The 12,226-nt window shown below is 34.5% G+C and overlaps 1 protein-coding gene across 5 annotated transcripts in view; it reads left to right on the top strand.

The window, feature by feature from the left end:
* Positions 1-12,226, top strand: part of LOC126738415 (unconventional myosin-XVIIIa) — a 563,322-nt gene that overhangs the window by 288,192 nt on the left and 262,904 nt on the right. The window contains exons 2-3 of one of the 5 annotated variants that reach the window (XM_050443745.1): positions 1,335-1,432; positions 3,138-4,019. The exons of 1 other annotated variant lie outside the window; for it this stretch is intronic. In XM_050443745.1, coding sequence (XP_050299702.1) covers positions 1,385-1,432; positions 3,138-4,019 — 930 coding nt within the window. In that variant the 5' untranslated portion in view covers positions 1,335-1,384. Of the gene's footprint in view, positions 1-1,334; positions 2,318-3,118; positions 4,020-12,226 lie in introns of those variants that run through there. 3 more of the 5 variants (XM_050443744.1, XM_050443742.1, XM_050443746.1) reach the window with 3 other exon arrangements.

Below are 12,226 nucleotides of genomic sequence, written 5' to 3'. Positions count from 1 at the left end.
AATTTTTTCGTCTTACATCAATGTCAGTTATGACATCGTTCTTCTTGTTTTCATAAATGAGCTTGAAGTTGCGCGCATCGGTGTTGGCGTCGCGTCGTCGTGATACTTTGTCGCCGCATGTTCTTTAAACCTGTCTAAAGCCTTTCTCCAATTTTTCCAACCAATTTTGATGAGCGCAAAGACATAGTACATTTTAAGCGCAAAGACGTAGTATACATTTTTGACATAGTAGCTGTCTTGCGGACTTGTGTGACATTGGCGCGCTATTCGAATAATGGTATTATAGATAAATCGTAAATTGTATTCGCTGTATAATATAACCGCTGCCGAAGATTCACACTCGTTTTGGATTATATATCTGTATAATAATACGTATATCACATGGATGGATCAATATTATCATTATTATAAGTGAGGTAAAGTCATCAATGCGTGATCCCTGGACGAACTTGTACTCATGCAGTTTTTCAAGATGATTTTGCAGAAAATGCTTTATGAATTCGTGATAGAGGTATTTTTCGTGAGACCGATATTTCTGGACCCTAGAACCGCCCCCCTCCCCCCTCCCCTTCCCCCCCACTGGATCCGTCCCTGATTAAAGGATCTGCTCAGACCAACAAAAAATGTTGTCTCATTTAGAGCCGTAATCATTTTTGCTGTAAAATCATTCGTAGCTGATTTCTTCTCTGAAACTGCGCCTTAATTTAAATTTAAAGTATATTGGGCAGCCAAGGGCTTCACGTCTCCTTGTACGCAGTTATGGTCTATTGAGACAGGCAGAGGTCCCAGCTATGTGTGCTTTAGCTAGTATAATACCCGGTGCATGTGATGGTTCTGTTTACCAATGCAGACCTATTTGAGGTCAGATTGGTCACGAAGCTCTTTTAGTCGACTGTCGTAGCTTCCAGATAGTCACTGCTCATCAGAAGGAGAGTACAGTATACTGTACAGCCTGCGATCACATATTAGCATGGTCTCACGTCCCGTCCACGGGTGGAAAGTTCAACATAGTCTTAAGGCTATGTTGAACTTAGTCTTAAGGCCTAGCTGTGGCCCTTTACATAGATCTATTTTTTTTATCCAGTTGCACTGTGAAAAGAGGTTGCGATGGATAGATCCCGTGAAAGTTCTTAAGGGACAGACTCCAGGTACAATCGAAATATTTTTTCTTTCAATGCAGTGAACGAGTTATCGTCACTTAAATTTTGCTTCACATCTGCAGACCTTACTACGTCTAACATTACTCGTTAACCCTAAAATATTAATAATAGGTTATACGTAATCCTCCAACCAAGAATGAATTTTGTTTAAAAGATACTCTAAAATTCTTGTAGATGATTGTGACATAAACTTTAAAATACCCCAAACGATAAACAATACAAAAATGATCAATTTCGCGTCAACATTCGTTAACTCATTAAGAAGCAGCGAGGTCTTATCGCCAACACCAAAGAAACGTAACGTACAACACACCGGATGTAAAGGAAGTGCCCATGGCCATGGAAACTACACCCCCACAGAGAATCCAGAATTACCTTGCCAGCTTCAACGATGGCCTTCCATCAAACGCCAGCCAAGTCCAGCCAAATCTCTGACAAACAATGAAGGCCGAAAAACTATTACCAATAATACCGATAAAGTTTCTGAGGTTGACGCTTCAGCAAAACATTCTCCATTTCAGAGAACTTCTTCGCTTCGAGGTTCTAAAAGCAAAATGGTGCGGAAACCACCTCCTATACCACCAAAACCGAAAAGTGCCAGTGTAAGCTCTGAGAATTTTAGTGAATCAGATTCTATAGATTCGGATAATAAAACCAAAAGCTCCGAAGAAGCTATTAAGAAGCAAAACGATGTTTCTTCTAGATTGTTTAGCAGTGGCACTAAAGCTTCTGAGGCTAAAACTGCCAAAATGAGGCATTTGGATATATTTGACGTGGATGAAGCTGGTTGGGCAGGTGGTTTGCGAAAAACATCTGAAGACTGTACCATAAGTATTCTCAAGAAGAAGATAATCACTGAAAAAAGTAAAAGTGATGAAGCTGATGGTACTATCGTAAGATCACGCAGCAATTCGATTCGTAGAAACAGTAAAGTTGAAAATGGTGCCAAGGCTGAAACGAATGGATTTTCTCCAAGAGTACCCTCAAGAAATAGTTTCAGAAGAAGTTTTAAGAGAAATAAAGCGAAGTGTGTTGGTTTTGACGAAATTGCTCAGATGAGTCTCGACAGGAAGTTTGTAGGATTTTTTAATGTCAATGATAAGGCCAATTGTTTTAGGAACATTGATGGGTTTGCTCGAAGAGCGAAAAACGTTGAGGTAAGTTTTCTAAATATGTTTACTAATATATTATCTATATTTTAATTTCATTGTCTTAAATACACTCATGATAAATATAAATTTTATAGCTGAAATTATTTTTCAACTTACCTTTCTGGCTGAGAAGCATATAATTATAATTTTAATCAGCCTTTGGAAGTTCTACAACTATCTAAAGTGCAATACGGATTTACTGAGAGCGGTTTATTTCGATGCTATCTACACGAACTTCCTCAGGCTTTTGACAGTATCGACTTTAGGCTTTTGCTGGCAAAACTAAAGGGGACCGGCTGTCACTCATTAATTGACTGCAAACTGAATAAATCTATTTCACGTTCTTTTAATGTTCCTTCCTGGAATATCTCAGGGTTCTTAAAACCCCAAACCCCAGAGCTGCGATTCAAAAGTGAATCACTTAAATGCATTAGCGCACGTATTTGCAATTAATTGGTTTCTAGTAAATGTGCCGTTTCTTATCTACGCGCGTTTAATAAGGAAACAGAATGAAAATATCACTTACGGCGAAAATACTTTCGTAAATACGCATCCCGTTGTGTTTTACTTTAATAAAATGGGTTTAATTCTCACTTACATGCACGGTCTGCCATAAATATTCAAAAAATTTTGTATCAGTTAAATTTGGTGCACTAACATGATGGATAAGTGGTGCAAGAATCTATCAGAGGAAAAGAAATATCAAAGATACTCTAAAATTCTTGTAGATGATTGTGACATAAACTCTAAAATACCCCAAACGATAAACAATATAAAAATGATCAATTTCGCTTCAACATTCGTTAACTCATTAAGAAGCAGCGAGGTCTTATCGCCAACTCCTAAGAAACGTAACGTACAACACACCGGATGTAAAGGAAGTGCCCATGGCCATGGAAACTACACCCCCATAGAGAATCCAGAATTACCTAGCCAGCTTCAACGATGGCCTTCCATCAAACGCCAGCCAAGTCCAGCCAAATCTCTGACAAACAATGAAGCCCGAAAAACTATTACCAACAGTACCGATAAAGTTTCTGAGGTTGACGGTACAGCAAAACATTCTCCATTTCAGAGAACTTCTTCGCTTCGAGGTTCTAAAAGTAAAATGGTGCGGAAACCACCTCCTATACCACCAAAACCGAAAAGTGCCAGTGTTAGCTCTGAGAATTTTAGTGAATCAGATTCTATTGATTCGGATAATAAAACAAAAAGCTCCGAAGAAGCTATTAAGAAGCAAAACGATGTCTCTTCTAGATTGTTTAGCAGTGGCACCAAAGCTTCTGAGGCTAAAACTGCCAAAATGAGGCATTTGGATATATTTGACGTGGACGAAGCTGGTTGGGCAGGCGGTTTGCGAAAGACATCTGAAGACTGTACCGTAAATATTTTCAAAAAGAAGATCACTGAAAAAAGTAAAAGTGATGAAGCTGATGGTACTATCGTAAGATCACGCAGCAATTCGATTCGTAGAAACAGTAAAGTTGAAAATGGTGCCAAGGCTGAAACGAATGGATTTTCTCCAAGAGTACCCTCAAGAAATAGTTTCAGAAGAAGTTTTAAGAGAAATAAAGCGAAGTGTGTTGGTTTTGACGAAATTGCTCAGATGAGTCTCGACAGGAAGTTTGTAGGATTTTTTAATGTCAATGATAAGGCCAATTGTTTTAGGACCATTGATGGGTTTGCTCGAAGAGCGAAAAACGTTGAGGTAAGTTTTCTAAATATGTTTACTAATATATTATCTATATTTTAATTTCATTGTCTTAAATACACTCATGATAAATATAAATTTTATAGCTGAAATTATTTTTCAACTTACCTTTCTGGCTGAGAAGCATATAATTATAATTTTAATCAGCCTTTGGAAGTTCTACAACTATCTAAAGTGCAATACGGATTTACTGAGAGCGGTTTATTTCGATGCTATCTACACGAACTTCCTCAGGCTTTTGACAGTATCGACTTTAGGCTTTTGCTGGCAAAACTAAAGGGGACCGGCTGTCACTCATTAATTGACTGCAAACTGAATGGATCTATTTCACGTCCTTTTAATGTTCCTTCCTGGAATATCTCAGGGTTCTTACTAGGCCCCTCTTCTCTTCAATTTGCTTGCAATTATTATTGAGGACATAAGGGGTATGGCTATGTGTTTGCTGATGAGCTGAAGCTTTACTGGCAGATTGAGCAGCAGATGCCTTAGAGTGTTAGATAGAGGTTACTTGCCTTTGTAAATTTTTCACTTTTTTAGGATCTTGGATGCATAGCTTCATTATATCTAACTTTTATTTCGATTAGTAGTGATTTGCTGAAAAGAGTTTATTTCGATGCTTTCTTCAAGGCTTTTGACAATATCAACTTTAAACTAAAGCTGGCAAAGCTACGAGGGGCCGTGGCTATCACTCATTAATTGACTGCAAACTGAATAGATTTCCTTCATATCCCTTGATGTTCCTTGAAGAGCATCTTAGGGTTCTTACTATGCCTCACTTATCTTAAATTTGTTTGCGAATATTATTGCGGTCATAATGAATATGAATATGTGGTTATGTTTGTTGATAAGCTGCAGCTTTATAGGCAGATTGAGCAGCAGATGTTTTAGAGTGCTCAATACAGCTCTCTTTCCTTGGCAAACATCTACTTTTCTAGAAGATTGGAAGCATAGTTTAATTTTGCCAATCTTTAAGTTTGGCAATAGTAAATAAATAACGACAGACAGTAAGGTTTTTAATAAAGAAGCTACACGACTACCTAAAAATTGCTGCAATAGTGCCTTCGTGGTGAGAGTTTAACTGGATGTTATCTTCTTTGCCTTTTTCAAGGCTTTTGACAGTATTACTTTCGAGCTAAAGCTATCATAAGAGGCGTGGCTCATTAATGGGCTAAAAACTTAAAGATAGAGTGGCTTTATTTCATATCCTTCCGATTTTAAGTCTGGAGCACCTCACGGTTCTCACTGTTTTCCACCTCTTTTCATTTTGTTTGTGATTAATATTCAGGACATAATGAGTTATTACTATATGGTTATGTTTGCATGATGATTTCCAGAATAGCAGATTCTTTAGAGTGCTCGATATAGCTCACTTGCAAACGTCAACTTTTCTAGAAGCTTGGAAGCATAGTTTCATTATTTCAGCCTTTAAGCCAGGCAATAATGAAGATATTAAAAGAGTTCTACAACTATCAAAAGCTTGGTGCAATAGGGCTTTGGTGAGGATAGTTTAGCTGGATGGTATCTTTTCTGACTTTTCTAAAGCTTTTAATACTATCATTTTTGAGTCTCACTCATTAATTTGCTGCAAACTTAAAGATAGAATGGACTTACTTCACATCATTTGATGTGCAATAAGGGGCACCTCAGGGTTCTGACTGTACCCCACTTTTCATTAATTTGTTGGCGATTAACATTGTGTACATGCCGCGAATACCATATATGGGGCACAAAAAATACATGTTTTTTGTTTAGAGTGAATATTTTACGGCCATTCTTTGCTTGCACAACTCTATTTTTGAATAATTTAAATGTAAACAGTATGTGGCAATTTAGTTGATTGCTTTCTTGAATGTAAGACAATCATAAGGAAGTTGGAAATCGGAGATAGACCAATTTCTATTTAAAACCCCAGAGCTGCGATTCAAAAGTGAATCACTTAAATGCATTAGCGCACGTATTTGCAATTAATTGGTTTCTAGTAAATGTGCCGTTTCTTATCTACGCGCGTTTAATAAGGAAACAGAATGAAAATATCACTTACGGCGAAAATACTTTCGTAAATACGCATCCCGTTGTGTTTTACTTTAATAAAATGGGTTTAATTCTCACTTACATGCACGGTCTGCCATAAATATTCAAAAAATTTTGTATCAGTTAAATTTGGTGCACTAACATGATGGATAAGTGGTGCAAGAATGAAAGTGGCAAAAACTGCGACCTTAACAACCCTTGATTAAGTTAAAAATCATAGATCTCTGGCAGGAGGAGGAAAAAACGTTTCAGCATAACTAAGTGAGTCTCGAAATTTGGGAGACCACAAGCCAGAACCAAGCAGTTTTCTACTCCGTATATTCACAACTAAAAAGGTAAATGAACTTGGTCAATCTTCCTTACAACTTATCTAAAATATCTGCTATTCTTTTATTTAATTTTTTTCTTTTATTTAATTTCTTCTATTTAATTTTTTTTCTTAATGAAGTGCGTGGACAAGGTTTTTATAATATTAAGGAATTGAAGTGATTTGTAAAGCAGTTGATGGGATTTTTTAATGATTTCCAGGAATTTGGAATCGTCGAAATAATTTCTTGAATTTTTCAAAGCGCTTGAAGAAATTTATGATTTCCAGGAAGTTGGAGTCATGGAACTAATTTCTTAAAATTTTCAAAGCACTTAGAGGAATTTCCTAAAGGAATTTGATGTTTACGATTGCTTAAGTAGTCATAGAAGTATTTTTTTGAAAATCCCAAAGCAGTTTTAGCATTTTTTAAAATACCTTGCAAAATTATTTTGTAAAATCATTTTGTGATTTTAAAAATAGTTGAAGGACTTTCTTATGATTTCCAGAATATTGCAATCATAGAAATAATGTTTTGAAATTTTTAAAGCACTTCAGGGACTTTTTTAAGAATTCTGTAAAAGTTTCGAGAGTTTTGAAAATTAATGTATTGATTTCCAGGTATATGGGTTTAAAATAACTTAAACGTCATTGAAGAAATTTTAACATAATCGATAGAATTTCTTATGATTTTCAATAATTTTAATGGTATTTATCGATTTTCAGGCACTTAAAATCACAATTTTTTTTTATTTTCAAAGCAGTCTGGATGGATTTTTTATGATTTTCAAACATATGAGTAGCTTATTAAAAATTTCTTATAATTTAAAAGATGTTAGTCATTAAAGGAAGTTTTGAAAGAATTTGAAATTCATAATTTTCTGAAATTTGGCGTCATGGAAATTATTTTGTCTTTCAAATCACTTGAAGCAATTTCTTAACTTAGAGAAATTAAAGATATTGGAGATTTTTTTACAGAGAATTTTCCATATTCTTCTACTGATTGTAAGGAAATTTGAATTCATGTAAATAATTTTCTTGAAATTTTCAAAGCACTCAAAGGAATTTCTTATAAAGTCATGGAAGTAATTTTTTGAAGATTTCAAAATATTTATTGAATTTTTTAACATAATTTCCATAATTTTGGAGTCCTTGAAGTGATGCTCAAAGCAGTTGAGGGAATATGAGGAGTCATTGTAGGAATTTTCAAAACAATTTTATTTTTTTTTTAATTTCTGAAATTAAAGTCATCGAAGTATTTTTTAGACTTAATAAAACTTAACTGAATAAAACTTAAAATTTTTAAATTATATATTTTAATTATGAAAACACATTACAGAAACACATACATATGTGAAATCTAAAAAGAAATAAATCTGCTACTTTCTGAAATAAGTGGTGTTGCGTAAACGCATCAACGGCTTATAGAGTTAAGGGCTATTGCCGAAAACAGTCAGCGTGTAAGTAAATAGTGCAACGCTCACAAATATAAATTGTTTCACTTCTGCATACACGACATCTTCTTCGGGAGTCAGTCCTACTGATTACATGTCCAGAGTGATCAATCCTCACTTCACTGGGTGGTTCTAATAGAAGTGGTCTAGCGACAAAGTTCTTTGTTTTTAACAAGCGTACGGCGATGAATGATTTAAAATTCAGTTGTGACATTTTATTGTGATTCACCGTGTTGTTTCCAGGAATTAACAAGAGTACTGTCTATTGTATTTTTAAATAGTGGCCACCACCATTTTTTACCCATCACACCGATTCTATAATTTGCCACGCCATTATCATGCAAATCTACTCCTCCCATGTATTTATTATATCTTGAAATTACAGCTGGTTGTGGGATTTACACATCTTTTTTCGATTTTCTATTATATCTTTAAGCAGGTTCTACATGATAATGGGTACTAATTGCCGTGACAATAGAATTATCGTTCCATTTTACCAATGAAATTTGTGTGGATTTATCAAATTAGGAATCATAGGTGCTCTTTCTTTTTTTGAAATGACTTTATTATCAACCAAAGGACAATGACTGGTTCTGTTTTCGCGAATCGTTCCTGTGGCAAAATAGCCTTTGGTTTTCAAAAGACATAAGAGCTTGTAGGATGAAAAAAAGTTATCAAAAAAGACGTTATGATTTTGCGGATTTTTCATAATTGACAAAAGTTCAACAACTACAGTCGCACCAAGTCCAATATCACTGTTCTTCTCTGCTGCTCCCGTATAAGGAATGAACCTGTAGAGGTATCCACTCGAAGAATAGATACACCAAAGTTTGAAACCAAAACGCACAGGCTTGCCTTTTATAAACATCTTACAAGAATGGCGTCCAAAATAGGGAACTATTTGCTCATCAATAGATAAGTTGAATGAAAAAATGCCAAACTATAAGAATTTTTCATTCATTGTATCAAAAAAAGGGCGGAGTTTTGTGTACTGGTCTCCTTTATCCAGATTATTATTATCACTTAAGTGTAGATTTCGCTTTATCGATCTGCACTTATTCCTATTCATGCAGTCTCTGACAATATGCACAGTTTTGTCTTCATCTAAAGACCAATACATATCTGTCTGGGGTAAGCTGTGATATCCAGGCAAAATTAGGATCCCAAGAAAATTCAGCAGTTCTTCTCGTGATAGATGAAACTCGTATCTGTTATTGTCCTGTGCGTATTTTTCTGAAAACTGGATAATCAAATCCATAAGATTCTCATCGACAAATTTGAAAAAAATGTCCAACGGTGACAAACCCTCCAATTCGCCCCTCAGTTCTTGAATGTGTTCCTCTTCTTTGGATAAAGGTAAATTCTTGTGTATGAATGATCCAGATCTCCACGTCGGGTTGTAACTTACCACTTTTTTTCTAGGACTTTTCGGCGTTTTGTTGCCAAATAATCTTTTTCGTCAGATTCATCGTAAATCTCGTCTCGAATGGTGTGGATCTCGAAAGTTCCCGCTATATCTCCATTCTGGCTTATTTCGATATTTTCCGAGTCCTCTGAAAATTCTCGTCTGTGACTTGATCTACCGGTGGAATAAATAAATCTACGGGTGGAATGTAGACAGCGTCGACTTGTTCTAAAAATCACAAATTATTGTTGTGTGTATAATATTGTATGTATAATTAAAAAAAAAGGTACAAGAAATACTTACCAACTTCATTTTCAAGCTCATTTACAACCTCCTCCAAGGCCAACTCTAACTCCTTTTGCGTAAGAAATTTTCTCATTTTTTTCAACAAACAACTCTTATTACAAATAACACGCACTCGATTAGATGCAGACTCAGACTAAATATTGTATAAATAAAACATAGTAGTCGACTGCCCTAAAAAAATTGTCTAAAAAACTTGTCTTAATTTAGACACACTTGTGACAGGCAATTTCAGTTATTCCGGTGATGCGAGAACGCAACAGCATAATTTATGACCTAATTAGGAAAACCCTGGTTCAACTAGGCCCCGATTTTCAATTTTATGGTGTAGTTTGGAATGTAATTAGTGTTAAAAAAATACAAAACTTTGAAAATAAAAACATTAAATAGGAGTATATGATTTTTAAAAATGTGGGACCATATATAAGAAAAAATCCGGCTTTTTAAAAAATTCGTACAAGAAAGCAAATGAAAAAAATGGTTCAAATTTAATTCTGTCACTTTTGTTCAACCTTGCGTCAATGGTACCAGCCCATATTTCAGGCGAAAAAAGCACTATTTTTTTGTAAATAAATCATTAGTGCAGTGTTGCGTATACGCATCACTGGCCATAAATGGGTTAAAAATATTTTGCTTGCTTCGTTTTTTCTTGGCATTTCCTAAAACTGATATGGCAATTTACACATATTCATGAAATTTTTTTCATCCAATGACTACTATAAGGCAAACGGCGACCTTAGTTGCCTGCAAAACGTCTTTATTATAGCCCTGCAGATGGGACAATTAGCGTCAAAACATTGGTATTTCAAACACATTGTTAAAAAGTATATAAAAATGGTGTTTCGACACATTATTTTATATTTTAAGAGTGGTATATTAAAAAAAAATTAAAACCATCATTAATACTAATTATGTTTACATTTTCCAAATGAAAATAAGTGGTTTGTTTCTCCGTCAATGAAAGGCAAACCATTAATCACATTATATGTAAATTACGTTATTTATAACCTTAAAATAAACCGTCATGTAAATTGTGTTACTTTTGACAGAAAAATGGTCGTCTGGGTAAATTATTGCATTTAAGTTGTAGCGGACGATGGACGAACTGGAATTTTTATTTTTCTTTGAAAACCTTGAACGGCATAAACTTTTTATTTAAATTTTTATGGCGTGCAAAAGTTGAGAAAAAACATAGAAGACTTGCCCTGTAATATATACTGAAATGCTGGTTTGATTTAATGTTGCGTCTAATTATAAACAAGAGATCAAATAAATAGCTTTTCTCATGCACTTTCAATAATCAATTCAATGGGATTATTAGTACCGACGACAAAACGGGCGCTGTATAATGCGAATCAGACCAAATACGTTCCAAGTACTACTTAAATGGATAAATATTACTTCTTTCAAATTCCTTTTAAGTTAACCAACAACCTATTTTTGTATTTTGCATGAAAGAGAGTAAGCCATTATGTTAAATTATGGAAAAAAAAATGGCCTTACAGCGTACTTTGTTGAGACCTAGTATTCTTTAGTGACTCACTTTAATGCTGTAGTCACCTTTATGAGTATGCAGACGACAATATTGTTATAAGAATATAAAAACGTGGTACATGAAATTTAATATAAAGATTACAGAAATCGATTGAATGAAATTATTGCCAATCATAAGAAAACATTAACAGAAACAAAAATTATATGAACTTAGAACATTGAATGCCTAGAATAAGCCTAGCTGCAAACCATAGGCAATGTGGTTGCAAATCGACTTTTCAATTTTACATCTAATATATATTTTTCTTAATGCACTGCATATTTTTTTAATGTGTTCTAATTTTTAACAGGTAAATAATGTTCTCTTTAAAAAATTCGTTCATTTGTTATTTAATAATATATACTTGAGAGTTATATAGTTGAGAGTAATCAACAAGTATTTCAGAACAAAAACAAGATTCCTAACCAAAAAGTTGATGAAAAAAAAACAACTTGGCAACGTACAATATGTTTACAATGCAAGTATCCGATGTTGCCACTTTGTGTTTTTTTCTAGATATTTTTTCATATGTATGAAGCTAGCGCCTGATCAATATCCAGCAACTAAATATCTAGAACGCAGCATATGTCGTTTGCCGGGAACTATTTATAGTCCGCGCCCGCTGTTATTTAATCGATATAATGCCCGTATCTCAAGGAATTTTAATAACTTTTTGTCCAGATATTAACAATCAATAACTAAATCGATTTATAGTAGTTATAAACTTCTACAAACTACAATTTTTGTGAGAAAATTACTTAAAAAGTCGAATGTTAAGGAAATGAAAAAGACTCCCAAAGGATTTGAATTAATCTGTGTTTTTATAATATATAATAAATATGTAAACGCATTTGAGATGGTTGCAAATCTCTACAAACAGAAGTTTTTTGGTAAACAATTACTGAATTGTTAGATGTTACAAAATATAAAGGACTATAACTCCTGACGGCTAAACGGAAAAGTTTTATCCATATCCTTTGGCAATTTGTCAAGAGCGATTTGAGTTGCCAGCGGGAGGAAACGCTTGAACCTGCGGACTTTGACGTTATGTGGTTCAAAATAATAGCCAGTGGAGCCACGAAATTTATCTGCTGTATCTACAGACCACCAAGCGACACCCAATATAGGCGGCTCTTTTTGAACCTGGTTGATTGCATTAACCAACTCCAAATT

The sequence above is a fragment of the Anthonomus grandis genome, chromosome 7 (assembly GCF_022605725.1).
Source record: "Anthonomus grandis grandis chromosome 7, icAntGran1.3, whole genome shotgun sequence".
NCBI lineage: Eukaryota > Metazoa > Arthropoda > Insecta > Coleoptera > Curculionidae > Anthonomus > Anthonomus grandis.
The sequence above is the reverse complement of the archived record's forward strand: the minus strand, read 5'-3'. Positions and strand labels throughout refer to the sequence as shown.